At 42.1% G+C, this 16,324-nt stretch overlaps 1 protein-coding gene across 3 annotated transcripts in view; it reads left to right on the top strand.

The window, feature by feature from the left end:
* The window catches only part of PHF6 (PHD finger protein 6), a 23,126-nt gene continuing 6,802 nt past the window's right edge, over nucleotides 1-16,324 (top strand). Inside the window, exons 1-7 of one of the 3 annotated variants that reach the window (XM_072334078.1) lie at nucleotides 1-386; nucleotides 4,866-5,045; nucleotides 5,251-5,352; nucleotides 7,866-7,999; nucleotides 8,280-8,323; nucleotides 15,588-15,754; nucleotides 15,934-16,077. In XM_072334078.1, coding sequence (XP_072190179.1) covers nucleotides 4,908-5,045; nucleotides 5,251-5,352; nucleotides 7,866-7,999; nucleotides 8,280-8,323; nucleotides 15,588-15,754; nucleotides 15,934-16,077 — 729 coding nt within the window. In that variant the 5' untranslated portion in view covers nucleotides 1-386; nucleotides 4,866-4,907. The remainder of the gene's footprint in view (nucleotides 387-4,865; nucleotides 5,046-5,250; nucleotides 5,353-7,865; nucleotides 8,000-8,279; nucleotides 8,324-15,587; nucleotides 15,755-15,933; nucleotides 16,078-16,324) is intronic. The other 2 variants (XM_072334077.1, XM_072334079.1) reach the window with 2 other exon arrangements.

The raw sequence follows: 16,324 nt of genomic DNA on the forward strand, positions 1-16,324 counted from the left end.
ATGCGGTGCCGTGTGCGGTGCCGTGTGCGGTGCTGTGTGCGGTGCCGGGAGCAGCGGGCGAGAAGTGGCGCGCGTGCGCAGCAAGCCCGGCCTGCTCCCGCCGCGCCTCCTCGCGCGCCAATCGGGCACCGCCCCGCAGCATCGCGGCGTCGCAGCCCGAGCGCGCCGTGCGTGCGTGCGTGCTTGCGTGCGTGCGTCCGCTCGTGCGTGCGTGCGTCCGTGCGTGCGTGCTTGCGCTCGGCGGCGGCGGCGGCGCAGCGCAGCGTCCCCTGCCCCGAATGAAAGGGACGGTCCCGGCGAGCGAGCGGCCGTGAGAGACCGGCGGCGCCGGGGGGTGGGGGTGTGCCCGAGCGGCTCCTCTCCCCGCCGCCCCACCCGCCGCACGGGTGAGTGACTGCCGACCGACCGAGGGGCTGATTGACTGACCGGGGCGCCGACCGAGCGCCCCGCGCCTCCTCGCCCCTAACCGCCGCTTTTGCTGCGCGCTCCGGGACGCGCTGGGCGCCCCCGGCCCCGTTCCTCCGCCCGGGGAGCCCGCCCCGACCGCCCGCCCCGCCGCCGGGCCGCGGCCGCCCGCCCTTCCCCGGGGGTCCCGGCGCTGCCCCTCGGGAGGCGCCCCCCGGTTCGGTGCCTCCCCTCGGCCCCCCTGAGCCGCCGCCGGCCGCCTGCTCCGCCCGGCCCGGCCCGACCCGCCCCCGTGTCCGCGGGCCCCGCTGCCCTCAAAACGTACGAAGGAAAAGGGGGCATCGCCCTCCCGGCTCCCCTTCCCAGCCCCCCCGGCCCGCCGAGACCCTCCCCGCGGCCCCGGGCAGGCCCCGCCGCCCCCAGCGCCAGGCCTGGGCTGGGAAGAGGCGCTACCCGGAGCGGGGCCGTGCTCCTGGGCCCACACCGGAGCGGTGCGGCTGTCGGCTCGCCCCTCTGCCCCGTGAGAGCGCGCAAACTTTCCCGCAGTCCGGTCCCGCCGCCCGCAGAGCCTGCCCGCCTCGGCGCGTTCTGTCCGCCCGGAGTTCCCTTCTCCGTGCCCATTGTTCGGGCTGCCCGGCGCCAGGCCTGTCTTCCCCCATCTCTGGTCCCCCTTTTTTTAGTAAGTTCCTGCCGTAAATCCCCATCCAGCTCCGTGTGGTGCCCGCAGGATGCTACGGGAGCACAGCTCTGGGCTAAAGCTTCCCGTAGGATGTGAGCCTTTGGGCACTGCGCACTGCAGGCACCCCCAGGTGCCGTCCTGTGGCTGTGCGTCACCCTGTTGTGCCCAGGTGCACCCCCAGCAATGGGCCACTGGCCTTAGGAAGCACTGAAAGTTTCTTGAACGGGGGCTGTGTCTCCACTGAGCATCTGGGAGGCGCCACATCAATGTGTTCTGTGGCTTTTCCTGAGCACCCGAATCACTTCATCGTGCCTCATGGATATATTTTTAAAGCCTTATATCTTTATTTTGGAGGTTTTCATTGGCTGTCAGGCATTTTGGGGGTGTTTTTTTACATAGAAATCCAAATCCCGAGTGATTTTTTAATGTTACTTATGAATCGTGTAGGCCACACAGCAAAACAACCTCTATACAAGAAAGCTTAGCATACAGATGGCCATCCTTTGTTGTGACTACAAACAGGAGCCTAACTTCTCTAAGCGTGCAGCTCCTGATACGTATCAAGGCAATAAAGAGAGATCAGAACGCTGTTTGCTTTCTGTTCCTCGGTGCTGATCGATGTCTCTCACACTGAGAACCTCCTCCCTGCCTGCGCCGTTGAACTTGCACGTTTCTTTTGTGTTCTCAAATCTGTTGCCTCGAACTGAGGAGAACAGTATGCGAGCCTAAAGGTGTGTAAGGCTTGCTTATTGTGGGGAGCATCGCGTTCGGTCCCGTAGCTGATATTAAGAAACACAAATGCAAACGAACCAAACAGTTTTTGAGTGGAAAAAACCACTGGATGAGTTTCTTTTTTGTGTGGTTTTCAGGGCATGTTTAACCTTTAGTTTTTATCCCAAGCTTGTGGAAAATGTGTCTGTGTGTGGTATCTGTGTTGTGCAGTACGTGTCCCGTGCTGATAGAGATAATGCATCATCTGCCCAAGCGCTGCTTCCTGGTGCATCACTTGCTGCGAGCAGCCCATAGAGCTTTCTCTGACAAAGCTGACAAGCAGGATTTGTGTCCACACTACATTTAAATGCTATTCTAAAGTCTTAGTCGTTAGTTATTTTTAACATAGAAAACAAATATAGAGGTGTTTCATATGTGTTATTTTTTCCCTGTGTTCTTATGGAATGCAGCCTGATGTTTAACAAACCGGGTTCATCGTCTGGGGGCTTAACTCAGGAGATGAAAACCGAATGTGGAGGTCCTGCATTCAGAATTGTTGCCCCATGGTTTCCCTGTGCACCTCGTTCATCTTTCTCATTAAATGGCTGTTTTCAGCTAGGTGGGCCGAGGAGGGCATTTGGGCACAAAGGAGGGTCGTTCTAGGCACAGTGGGTTTATAACTTTACTGCAAGCCTTACAAATCAAGTTGGAAATGCTGTGCCTCTGTCGGGTAGCAGCGGTGCTGTTTGCCTCCCAGCTCCGGAGGCACAGAGCTGAAGGCAGCGCTCTGCTCAGCCACGGTGCTGGCCTTGGGCTTCTTGTTTCTGGGAAGTGACTGTTGTGATTGAACGACGAGGAGAGTTTTTACTTGATTGCGTGTGTTTGAGAAATTATTTGCATTTCTCTGAAATGTGGATTTGCTGGTGAGGTTCGAAGGCTGCCTGCTGTGTACAGCGGTCATTATTATGGCAGAAAGTTTGTGTTAGCAAAGCCTGCGCACGTGTTCAACGAAACCTCTAAGTTTCCTCTTAAAAACGAGCATCATTAAAGTAGATAGAGCAGCACAGTGAGAAATACTGCCAATACAGTGTTGGTAGGATCAGAACGCAAGTCAAAGAGCCCCACACGGCTGCGTATGAGGATGTACCAAAGCAGAACTTTGTGCGTATTGTGTTCATTTATTTCTAACTTGTCACTGTATGATTTATGTTGAGCTGTTACATGACATGAAAGCAAGATGTTTTGTTTTATTATATTCTTTCCTACTCATTTTTCTTTGCAGATTCTTTTTCCTGCTTCCCAGGTTGTTGTGGGGTTTTGGGTCTTTGTAAAGAATTAAAAACGTTTTTATTCTGTTCCCTTCCTTCAGAAAACAGCCCTTCTTTCTCCTCGGGAAGGGATTACAGAATTGTCTCGTTGTGTTATATTTTTTTTCTTTAAAAGAATACAGTGCAGTAATTCCTTTGTGTTTAATACTTAAGGACTCCCCATTGCCGCTGGGTGTGACGACTTGATCCAGATTGGCACATTTTTTTATGCAAATCAGCAAGATCTGAAATCTATGCGTTCTGCTTACGAGTGTGAATCACCAGCAACTAAAGTGCTTTCCAGTTAGCAAGAGAAGGAATGAAGCTGTTGATGAAGCAGCCAAATAGACGCACCGCGGATGCTACCCTTGGGTGTAGGAATTTCATAGCGAGCATTGCAAGGCAGGCACTTAGAATTCGGCCTGTGAAAGTCTATGGGAGCAGAAGAGCGAGGATCAAAAAGTATTGTCCTGTAGCAATAATATGTGCCGACCGAAACTTAATAACATTCCTCTGCTTTCAGCTGTACAGGCAATGAGTGATATTACTATTAGGGGCGTCTGACAGCAGTGAGGAGCTGGCATGCTTGGCTATGCAAATCTCCACCACCGGTCACGCATTTTCCCGCAGCTAGCCATTGTGGCACTGTCCAGATGTATTGCAGATCTCCTCTTCTCACTGCATTTATTTTTTCCCCCCTCCCCAAAATATCAAACTACGCGGCAGCTTTTCATATTTAGATGAGAGTCTGATGCAGACAAAGGCTGTGGAGGAGACTTTTATTGCAGTTGAGGCAATTCTGACAGTGAGGCTTTAGTCTCCAGAAGGTGTAAAGGCTGAAGAGGACAGCGTTTTATTTCTTGAAAGGTGCAGGAACAAATGAGCACAGACTGTGTGATACTGGACCAAGAAGCACGTGCTCTCAATTAGGTGTTTTCACTTCTGGACTTCATTAGGAGTCGGGGACCTTAATGGTAGATTTTCCCAATACGATGCTGAGAGTATGTGAAAATGCTGAGATTCATGCTGCATTTAATCCCCATTTGTTTTCCTTGGATAACAGTTCTGCAGTTCCCAATAGCTGGTGTGGTGCTGCTCTGTTTGCAAGGGCTGTTGAAGAGGTTTCCATTGCAGCTGATGGGTTGGAGATCCTTCTAAACTGTTGTTGCTCCCACTGTTTGACTAGCCACAATATATCTGTGCCATACCTAAAATGGGAACGTTTTATCTTTGGGGCAGTTCCTCCTCTGCTGGCTGCTCTGTGAGCTTTTAAATGCAAAATGAGCTCTAGGTGTGAAGCTGAACTCAGTTCTTTGGTTCTGTTTTAGCATGAGTTTAGTGGGATGGGTTTTCTTGCAGGTACAGGCGGTGCGTTTTCTACAGATTGCTTTAGTGTAATAAATAGCATTGGATTGAAGACCTGCATTAACTCCCTCTTCCACCCCCACCCCTAAAATTGCCATCCTTGTTATATTTTCAATGCATTTCTTTTTCCCAAAGGTTTACGCGCGTCCATAGTTTTATTCTAACGTTCAAACCTTTTGCTTAAAGAGCTAAATCCATTTGCTGCTTCACTTTCATTACAAGTAGCCAACTACTGCCTCAGCCCAGTGCACGTTTATGTGGGTATCTTTTAGTGGTGCAAACTGAAAGCTAAAGTGACGCAGATCAGTTTCAAGCGACCAATGTTGTATTTATGAAACTGTAAGCTACATTGCCTTACGCTGTTGTTAACATGCTGATTACACTTTTTTTCCCTGTAGCATTGAGAGCATTAAAGTGGCATTCTGAGAGCATTTAAAATCATGACAAGCTCAGTTGGACAGAAAAAAGTCTCTTCAAGACAAAGGAAGTGTGGTTTTTGTAGATCTAATAAAGATAATGAATGTGGACAATTATTGATGTCAGAAAACCAGAAGGTGGCAGCACATCACAAATGTATGGTAAGTAACCCGTAGGAAAAAGGAAATGAATGTCATGAACCAGTAGAAGACAACAAACACATCTGTAAATAATATTACAGATCAATCAGCTGTGGCACTGGGGAGATGATTAATCACTCTAATTTGAAGCTTCAATGTTTGTCGAATGTGTAAATGTTCTGGGCGATACAGATACTTAAAGTAAGTTTTGTTTCTGTAATTTTAGCTGTTCTCATCTGCGCTGGTATCTTCACACACTGATAATGAGAGTCTTGGGGGATTCTCTATTGAGGATATTCAGAAGGAAATCAAGAGAGGCACTAAACTGGTAAGTCCGTTTGGAGCCCTTGAAAAGGAAGGGCAGAAATTGCTTCCCTCCCAGAAAGTGAACTGTGAAACACTGCAGTGCGTGGATCGTATCTGTTGTTTCTTTGGGGCTCTGGGGAAATGCACAGCTCTCCCAAGGTGACGATGAAGTGGTTTTAGATGGAAAAAAAAAAATCAGTGGATCTGATGATCCTCAGATTGTAATGAAATTTAAGTGACGGTTGAAGCATCTTTAAGAAAGCATCAAAAGTAGTTTATTCCAGACGAGTCTGCTCTCACATATTGTTTTACAGCTGGAATTGAATCATGGACCTGTCCATCCAGAAGTACTGTTTTTACAATCTCTTTTTTGTCCGAGCAGTTTTGCAGTTGTTTTCCAAGCAAATCTGAAAACTCATTTTCCAAATATGCCTATTTTTTTTTTTTCTTTTAATGGACTGCATATAAGAAATAACATTCCCTATATTTTTATTTCAAAGCCAATCGTTTCTATTTAACGTTTTCTGCTAGATTTAACAACAAAACCCATGCTCTGGGGATGTAGTAAAGGTAGTATTGTGCCTTCACTATTATTTGGCTTTGATGCTAAAATATTATTTCAACTACTACATATATATATATATTTTGTTTAAATTCCTTTTGTATTGACTTAATATACAGGCCTGTGAATATCAGTGTTTTGAGGTACATCGGTACAGCAGTGACTGCAGCTCTACCAAATTCGTCAGAACTGAGAAGCAAATGGTTCTGATTTTATTCTCAGGCAGCTGATTATTTTATTTTCAGACTTTGCTAATTGCTATTTGAGAAATGCCTGATTCTTTTTTCGAAGTATTTCTGATAGATGATCAATTCACTCCTCAATTGAAATCACTATGATGTATTTACCAGTTTTTGGACTAAGAATAGTCCTAAGTACTTCTATAGAACTATGATTCTCTAACAGTCTGATGTTTCACCTAGTGTATCATTTCTATCTTTTCCAACACCTACAACTGGCTACATCTGCTCTCATCAGCTGAAGCACACAGAAATAAGTGTTCACAAATTATCTGGTTCATAATTAGGGACTTAGAAAGAACACAGTAGTAAATGAAAGTACAGATCACAGAGAAACTTTGGCTCTTGGGACTCCTAATCTTTTTGTGAGGGTATTTGTTTTGATATTATTGGTGCTTTCTTTGTGCCTCGTAATCTCCCTGTGCACATTCACCAGCACAGCAGCTGGATGTGTTCTTGGAGCTCACTTCAATCAGATCCATGCTTTCTGCAAACAGCTGAACAACTTAATCAATTTGTAGTTCTGAGATGTCACCTATGTGGAAGGAATCTACCAGCTAATTTTGTCTTAACTTGGATGTTCCAGGTAGCTGTGCTTTGTCTCTATCTGTAGCCATCAGAAATCTATAGCTCTGAATCACTCTCAGGAGGAATTCTTCCCTCCTTCCCACCCCATATATATATATATATCATATATATATATGCTCTCTCTCTCTCTCTATATATATAGCATATATATAGCACATATATAGCATATATATATAGATAGATAGATAGATATAGCTGCCGTCCTTCAGTAGGTGCTGCTGCTGATGACCAGGTACGCACTGAAAGTTAAGGTGCGTTCGTTTTTGAAGTGATCAACACAGAGCATTTCTGTGGTGACAGAGTCCAAACCTGAGTCGGGCAGTCTTAAAACTCATTAAGTTAACTGGGGAACATAATGCACTGATGTAATTATTGTGTCTCCTAGTTATGCACAGGAGGATTTTTTTAAAGAGATGACCAGCTTGTCAGACTTCACTTACACCTGCTATAACTTGATTGATTTATCTGTTGGCAGTGACCATTTGGACAACAGGATTGATACCAACTGAATAAATGTTATATTACCCTCAGGATACGTGGGCTAATAATTCAACATAACAATCCCTGTGGTCTGTTTTGTTCATACAAATACATCTTTGCGTTTATGAAAAGGAAGTTTCCTTTTAGCCAAGCCCGTGTATAAAAATAATGGATCAAATGAGGTTGATCTTAACCTAGACTCCTATAAAAAGCTTTGATCAGCTATTAATGTATTTCAAATTTATGACAAATACTATTTCAGCCTGGATAAGAACTTGTGTCTGACTGCAAATTGAGTACTTGCAAAAGAGTCAATAGAGATGACCTGAGCATAAGGTGCCACCTCTGTAGAATACATAATTTTCTATGAAGGTAAATCACCTCTTTTCTTCATTGAACTGGTCATTCGTATATCCCGGTTATTGTACTGTTGCATAAAAGGAGCACATTTTTCCTTGATTTTAAAATAAATGAAGAAAAACACCCGAGCTCAGGAAGAGTGTTAGAAAGGACGGCAGTGTACTCAGCAATATGCATTAAAGTATTCCTGTCCATAAGATCATTTGTTCTGTCACCAGCGGTGACACCTGGAGCATCGGTCTTATTCTTAAACTCAGAAATAATCGAGCCAACAGTAACAGGAATTGTGCTTTTGTATCTTTACAGATGTGTTCCTTATGCCATTGTCCTGGAGCAACCATTGGTTGTGATGTGAAAACATGCCACAAGACATATCACTACTACTGTGCTCTGCATGATAAAGCTCAGATAAGAGAGAAACCCTCACAAGGCATTTACATGTAACTATTCTTTATTATCTTTCCTTTTATATTTATATTTCTCATTCTTTGTGAACACTCCCAACGCTCTTGGAACTTAAAACTGTTGCGAAAATATTCTGATGATGATTGTGGCATTCAAAAAGTGATGTGCTCTGAAAGCACTTTTTCACTGTGAGATTTGTATGTCAGTGAGTCTTACAAGTGGGAGAAAAAATGTGCTGGCATTTAAATTTAAGATATAAGTAAATAATCTGTGAATCGTGATTGACTTGACAGTTTTCAACTACTTTGTTTATAGGATTTTATGTCGAAAACACAAGAAAACTACGCATAACTCTGAAGGTAAAATTATTCAATATAAATTTTTCCCATTGTAGAAAGATACTTTGGTTAATTTTTCTGGAGAATACAAATGTTTTCAGTATCATTTAGATCTCTCTCTCTCTATATATATATATTAATTTTATCTTTATTTTTTGAGAAATAATGACTTTGGAAGCCCATCTGATTTCTGTATTTTTCTAAAAATTATTGATTGAGGTGGAGAAAGACCCAAAAACTAAATGTCAGGTTGTACTGGAGATACCACGTTCTGTTAGAATAAAGGAGGGGTAGAAAAAACACATTCCCTTCTAGGAAGAAGTTGGCTTATGTTAGTAGTTCAGTATTCACGAGATCCACATCTGAAATACAAGGAGCTTGTCAGGTAACAGCTGATCTTTTCTATTGCTAACATTCCTATTTTTTTTCCACAATATTTTGAGCTATTGAATACGGTCCTTCAAATAAAAAGGGCCCAGTGTTAAATAAAAGGCTTTATGATCAGATCACTCACAGATGTGTTTCTGTTCAATTTTGATTAAAAAATAAAGAGCTGTATACATTCATAGCTGTGTGCCTTTGCAGAGAAGGGTAGTGAAGTGTACAAGGGGTGATATGCCACAAATGTAGGCAGGTTTTATGGTCTGTTAAATTCTAAGCTAGTTTTGTGTCCAGGCCTTTTTTGTTGTTGTTCTTTTCACCTGTTTGTTTTCTACTCTACCTAATTTGGGTGAGCAAGCATTTCTTAGTTCACTTTTGTCTTTACTTTCAATAGAGATGTCACAGATTTTACTAGTGAGGAGTATTTTGCTCTTTATTTAGAGCAGATATAATTTCACAAATTCCATTTCTTTCTGCCGAATGCATACTTAGGATAACGTATTCCTATGCTCTGTGTAGCACTAATTGTGGGGTTTTTGTGTCACATTCCTGTTCAATGCTGAAGGCAATAGAAAATTCCAAAGTAAAATTGATTGGTTTGGGTTTTTTTTGGTCTATTTAAATATTAGTTTGCTTTTTTAAAATACTCTTTGTTCTGATATTGCCATTAGTGGGCTTATAACAAGAAAAGCACCATAAATGGCACAGTAATCGTCCAACGAGCGTCCTAGTTTTGTTTTCCATATAGAATATGGAAGACATTTGAATCCGAGGATGGAGATACCAATTTCTTTGTGATATCTGTACATAATGCTTTGCGCTAACTGACTGATGGCTCACACTGGAACCTACTGAAAAATACATGGAGCCCAGAGTCATAAGACATTATTTTTTCTGCTCGGAGCTCTTTGCAACTTGTGTAGGATAAGAACTCATGCTTGTAAAAGCTTTCCGAAATGGTTATCTCCAGTGCTGCAGTGTTATTCCCTAACTGCAGAGGCTTGTGTGGATATGGATGTATTTGTTTGAGAAGGCATGGGAAAGGTTACTACAGAGGCATTGTGTTGGGTTTTTTCTTACGTGTTGGTGATGGCAGCTTCTAAATATTGGACAGACCCATCCAGAAAGACTCAGACTGAGGAAAACAAGGAGTAGTAAACATCATCCAAAAGAACTGAGTCCAAGGAGTGCAGTGGTATCTTAGTTAGAATTTGACTTTGTTGTAGCTTTTTATGCTTAAAATCTTTAGCTCCGTTATGCTTTGTACTTCTAGAAATGTGTGTAGCTCCACTTCATACGGGTTTTTGTTTGTTTTATTTAACGTTTGTGCTCGTAGGCTTTCACTGTTTCCCCAAGAGTAGGATCTCTCCTTAGCACATGCAGTTCTGGGCATTCACTATGCTATACCCACACAGAACTATTAGTCGTGGATTTTATAATGGCAGAAGCAGGGGGGTTCTGTGCTGAACCTCCGTTAAATCAAAGTAAAATACATATTGGGTCTGTCTTACAGAAATGACCTACAGAGTTTTAGAGCCATAGTATTGTGCTATACTGAAAGCCAGTTACCTCTATGAGATAGAGAAGTGTATGGGATGGTTTTCAGAGTTTAAGGGACCTTGGAGACTTTGTTTCTTAATAACTAAAAGATGAGTTTTGCTCAGTGAGGTGGTAGCTGCAAGATGCAGGATGGCAGTCGGATAAGCTCTGTTTGTGTGCTCTGTTGGTTTGTTTCTTGAGAGAAATGTACATGTAAGATAAGGAGATTTATATTGTATAGTATGTGTATAAGATAAAGATAAATGTGAAAGAATGGTGATTTGTGAAGCCAGAAAAGACTTGCACAGAAGAGTGAACAGACCAGCCAGGGATACAAGGTGCTAACATAGGACCTCTTAAATATTATTTATTGCTACCATGAAGTTGAAGTGGAGCAGGAATTCATCAGACTAAGTATCTCCCTACTCATCAAGACAAAATGAACGAGCGCCGGGAGTTCATTTTCCTTTAATTGTCAGGAGCTGCTGAAGTACCTTCTGTTTTCTTGGAATATCAAAGTGTGAAACATGGCAGCAAAGTAGCCTGCTTCATGTTCATTATAATATATATATATATTCACAAGTGCAGCTGATCCAGAGAAGTTTAATATAAACTAAGAGAAGAATGTCATTTCATTCTTCTGTTAGATCCGTTACATCCTAATCAAATGAAGAATAAAGAAGGCAGCCATGTGACTGCCTATTGTCCTATTGTAGCTGTACACAAAGCCTTGGGGAATTATGTTTCCATGATAGAAATACGGACGTGCCATATCTCAGCACCCTTTTTATCTCATTCTAAAGATAAAACTGAGATCTGTGCTTCTCTTTTTGCGTAGTAAGTGGGGTCGGGGTAATATTCCTCTGTCAGACCTAGTTGGAGGCTCTGTATCAAACCAATCACTTTTTCAAAGCACTGTTTAAGAGGCGGAAAACATCCCAAACTTTGTGGCATTGTGGCTAGGTAACATTTTGATTCATCTTGGGATGCTTTAATCCGTGTTTCTTCATCGTTGCATTTCCTTTAACACTGTTCATAGCACAAGCTTGCCTACCATTGTATGTGCCAGTGCAGCCGGGTGTAAAAGTTCCTGTAGTGTTGCAGTTTGCTGTCCTTTCAGTTCTGCTGGTGGGTGGTTACAGTTTCTTTCTAAGCTCCACTGACTCAGCTGTGTTGTCCGTCATAAGGAGAGTGCTGCTCCAAGTATGGCATCAAATGTATATTCGGTGTTAGGACAAGAAGGATTGATCCAGATAATAAATGAATGGCCTCATATCCGGTCCACTGTAGACTAATTAGGTATTTTGAGGAGACATCACCGTGGTGCTTTCTTGAATAAAACCATGTAGCAAATGGAAAAGGAGGAAATCTAAAAGTAATGCAATATTTGTGCTGTCTGTGGAGCTGTCCTGTGATGTTTGCATCGTAATTCTGCTTCTTACCTGGTCAGGATGTTATCCAAATAGAAGCTTGGTCAGCTAACTGAGGTTTGAAAAGTGCATCTCAGGTGCTTCCACATTCTGCATTTTGACTTCCTTGTATCTACAGTCCTACTTGTACATACAGTCCTACTTGCTGATTTCTTTCTCCAGTCAGTTCTGTTTATCTTCCTTGTACAGACTTAGACCCTTTGCTTCTGGCTCACTTAGTCCGTTGTTTAAGATAATGCAGGAGGTATACAGAGAGCATCATTAGCCTTTGTTGAACACATCCTCTTTTTCTTTGTTGTTTCACAGCCTTTAAGTCATTTAATTCTGTGTGTTAGTTCGCTTTAACCTAGATTTTGGGACAGGATGATTCCAGGTTTATTTCAAGCTCAAGTAATAAAGAATAGATGGGTGATATCTCAACTTCTGTGTCAAGCTTTATTTTAAGCAGCAAAGCATCTCGATCCTTTTTCCCTCTAGTGAGATCAAAAGAGAATCCTTCAGCTTTCTCTCTGAAGCCGAGTCCCCATGTTAACAGTTTATAAAGTACAGTAGTTTGTTCATCTTCTTTTTGTGGTACTTTGTACTGCTCATAGATCCCAAAAATGCAAATGTGGAGCTTGTTGTTACTCATCTTTCTGCCCATCTGAGTTTACAGTATCATGTTCTTAGATGCTTTTGAAAACATAAAATGTTTCCTCTTGATTTCTAACCCTTCACACCCTCCCTTCTGAGAACACGTTGCATATTAAGCTTGTTTTTTTTTCAGACACGTTATTTAGGGACTTCCACAGACAGCTTATAGGATACCTGCTTTAAGGAGTTCGTATAAACTTGTATTGAGAATATTGTGGTGATTTTAAATATCAGTGCAGCAGTGGGATATGGGATGGGGGCAGCTGAAGAATATTTAGGGAGTCAGGGGATTCAGAGCTTTGGGTGATATCCGTCATGAAACTTCATCTGGCGAGGGAGGAGTTGAACACCTTTTTGTGTTTTCCTTAGTTCAAGCTGACATGAGAAGTTGGAAACACCCAACCATCAGATGCCAGGGAAACTGGGTAAGCTGGCAGTGGGCTCGAGGGGAGGGATAGGGCACAAACCAAACTGCTTATTGAACCAGTAAAGGACATCCAAGGCAGGTGCATTTTAAAGCTGGTTACAATTGTCTTTGCCCTTGTGCAGTTACACCTGCTCATAGCGCTGTTAAAAAGGAGAAACTTTAACGTTTTGTGGTGTTGGTCTTGCAGACAGACGTGGTAGTGCAGATGGTCACATTTCAGTGGTGTCGATCCATAGCTCCATGCCACACGTATAGAGACTTAACTCCACCAGGAATGGCACTGACTTGGATCAGGTGTCTGGATTCCAGCGAGTTCTCAGCTTTTTTGGAATTAGTAGTTTTGAGGACAGGAAAAGGATTCTCTTTAGAGGAAAGCTGTGCAATTGGGGTGCATTTTTGTTACGCTTGAAACATCCTTTAGAAATACAGCATGTTTACTTTTCAATTTAATCTTCTACTCCTAGATTAAAATTACACTTGAGAGCTTACTCTGCAAGGAGGCTGTGGCATTTCACACGTGAAGCTGGTTTTCCCATTTGCTTGTGTTTTTACAGTTAATGTTCATTTCCAGTTGTTGAGAGTGTGAGTATGCAGGGCTCAGGATATGCTTTGAAGCTTAGGGGAAAACAGGGTGTGCTATGGTTGTCAGGACTCTGGCTTAAAAAAATAATGCTGGTTAATGGACTAAATGGTTCATTCAACTTCATGAAACACAGTAGTGAAATCTATGGAGTGATTTTTGGAAGGAACATTTCTAACTGCTTATACGCTGATGTTATTTAAAGGCTCAACAATTCAATAGTCGCTTTTGTTTAAGACTCTTTTCTTTGCAATAAAGAGCCATCTGTGCAGAAGGCTGACATATCTTTAGTACGTTGGGGGAAGCCCCTCTGTTCGACGAGAGACAGGATGGAATTATTTTCTTTGAAATAACTTTTTAGGTTGTAGTAAAACTGGCTGTGTGCAATCTGAGAGGTAGGATATTTAAATAGCGCAATCTTGCTTTGAGAGTTTAGCAAGTAATGTTAAGTGAAAAGTGAGTTTAGATGGTAAATTGTGCAAAGGAAATGCAGAATGCATCATTTCACTAGATAAACGCTGTCATCGTACGTTCTTTCTTTTTCAGACTAAAACAAATGGTACTTTTGCAGTCTCGGCATACAATAGAATGCATGCTGAAGCATACTGAAGTTGCAGTAGATGCGTTTGTGTATATTAGTCATTGCTTGGGAATATGTCTGTATAGCCAATTAATCTGGAGATTGAAGTCAAAATAATTTGAAGACTTGTATGAATTCCTTCTCAAATCTTTGCCTCCTAACCACACAACTGCATGCTGCTTTTCAGTGTAACATGTTGTGATGTGTTTGGGTTAGTTTTCTTTGTCAACAAATGTGCAAGAAGCTGCAGTTACTTCAGAGTTTAGCAAGAAATGTGATGGAGTAAGCTTAATAGGATACACTTGGATGCAAGGCTTCAGCGTTTCTGCTGCTAAAATGTCATGGCATTGGAATATATTTCACGGCTTTGACTTTGAACTTTGTGCAGTAGATTCACTGTTCGTCATGAGCTAGGATAAATGTGATTTGATTTTTATCTGCTAATAGATAAGAAATGTGAGTACTGGTGAAGCAGCTCTTAGAGTGAGGTGTTCTGTCTGTTTATTGAGACCAAGAAGTAATGGTGGTAAGTGCCCTAGCAATACTTCATAATAGTATCACAACAGATAAATGTCCCATTAATGTATAGTAGAGATATTCCAGATGTTCTGATTAGGACTTCCTTCCATTTTGGGGATCATGATGATATTTTTGGCTTGGATTCTGAGATCTATATAGCAGTGTATATGCGTTTTTCTTCAAATGAGTTTCAGAAATAACTGCAGTTTGAGCAGGGGTGGATATTGCTTATTAAAAGAAAAAACTGTCCCTGTGAGCTGGATGAGCAGAAAAGTTGCTAGCAAGTGGGTAGAGCTGGTTATTAATATCAGGTGTGGCTTAATTAGATCGTAGTTGAAGCAGCCTTAGGAAGTTTGCAGGATTGATCTGTATTGACTGTATGCATCTGGGAGATCAGCAGAGCACTCTGCTGCAATGCCAGACAGTTCTGTGCAGCAATTCAGCAGCTGGTCTGGCATTTTCAAAGGAATTCATCAGACTTCTTTGTTATAGCTGCATTCAGAATATGTTTTCTTATATTCTCAATGGTCTATGAGCACTCTGTTTTGTCAGTTAAATCGTCCATGATTTTCTGTTAACTGGCTCCTACTTTTTAGGTATAGATACAAAAATGTACCGCAACTAAACTGAAATATTGGATGTGTCTCATAGAGGCAAAATACATCCCAGTTCTCAAACTTGTTAATATTGTAGCCAAAACGTGTGACTTTTTCTTACATCAAAAGACATCAATTAATAATGCAAGGTGAGAGGTGTTACTTAGAACTACTGGCGTTAAGATCAGGTACAATTTATACCGAATGTGTGCATCTTTCAAAACAAAACGCTTTTGGCTTTGCAATGGCATCTGTTGGTCATGTTTTTAGTGAAGGTGGAGATACACAACTGAGGTGTGTTGGTCCTGAAAGTAGAACTTGTAAGAAAGGTTAGAGCTTTCTCAAACATGACACAGCTTTGGATCTTTTTAACATAATGATGTGATATGAACATAATACATACCTATGAGCGTAAGAAAGTAAATGATGTTTTCAGGATCTTGCATGTTTGTGATAAATGTGAAAAGGTTATTGTTTTAATTTCTGACCAAAATAAGGAAAACACGGGTTGTTCTTGTCTGTTTTTGTTTCTGGTTTGTGTAATATTTCTGTGAACAATTGTTGTTATTATTATTTGATGATGTTTTTTAACTTCCAAAGCAGATTTAGAAGAAAGTATCAACGAACATGAATTGGAGCCTTCACCTCCCAAAGGAAAAAGGAGGGGTCGTAAGGGAAAGCCAAGAAAAACAAATTTAAAAGGGCAATCAGAAGACACTAGATCCACATCTTCACATGGCACAGACGAAATAGAAAGCAGTTCCTATGTAAGCAGTAAATATGCTAAACTTCTTAGAAGAGAGCGTTGTGTGTTTCTTCTTTGTGGATATAAGTGTAATTAAAATCTGCATTTGTCTGAGCCTCCAGCTGGTGGCCACAGGCTTTTGAAATTGCAACCTTATTTATAACCCAGCAGTATATTTTAGTTAAAATGTTTTTCTTTCAGAGAGACAGGTCTCCCCACAGAAGCAGCCCCAGTGATACAAAACCTAAATGTGGATTCTGTCATGCAGGTGAAGAAGAAAATGAAGCTAGAGGAAAGCTTCATATATTTAATGCCAAAAAGGCTGCAGCACACTATAAGTGTATGGTGAGTAACAGCATTGTTGTTAATCAGTTTATTATGAGCTTTATCTGAATTGCTGTTTTAGGTTTTAAGACAGTGTCTTCACATGTCATTACATGTGAATGCTGTCTGCTTGCTGATGGTCTCTTTAAGCACTGAAGTGTTGTGAAATGTGCAACTCATTTATTTTCACTGCAGGCAATATGGATAAAAGTTGGCCATGGGCTCAGAGATGGAATTAGCTCAGTGAAGCTCCTTAGCATGTTAAAAA

The sequence above is a fragment of the Excalfactoria chinensis genome, chromosome 4 (genome assembly GCF_039878825.1).
Source record: "Excalfactoria chinensis isolate bCotChi1 chromosome 4, bCotChi1.hap2, whole genome shotgun sequence".
Classification (NCBI taxonomy): Eukaryota; Metazoa; Chordata; class Aves; order Galliformes; family Phasianidae; genus Excalfactoria; species Excalfactoria chinensis.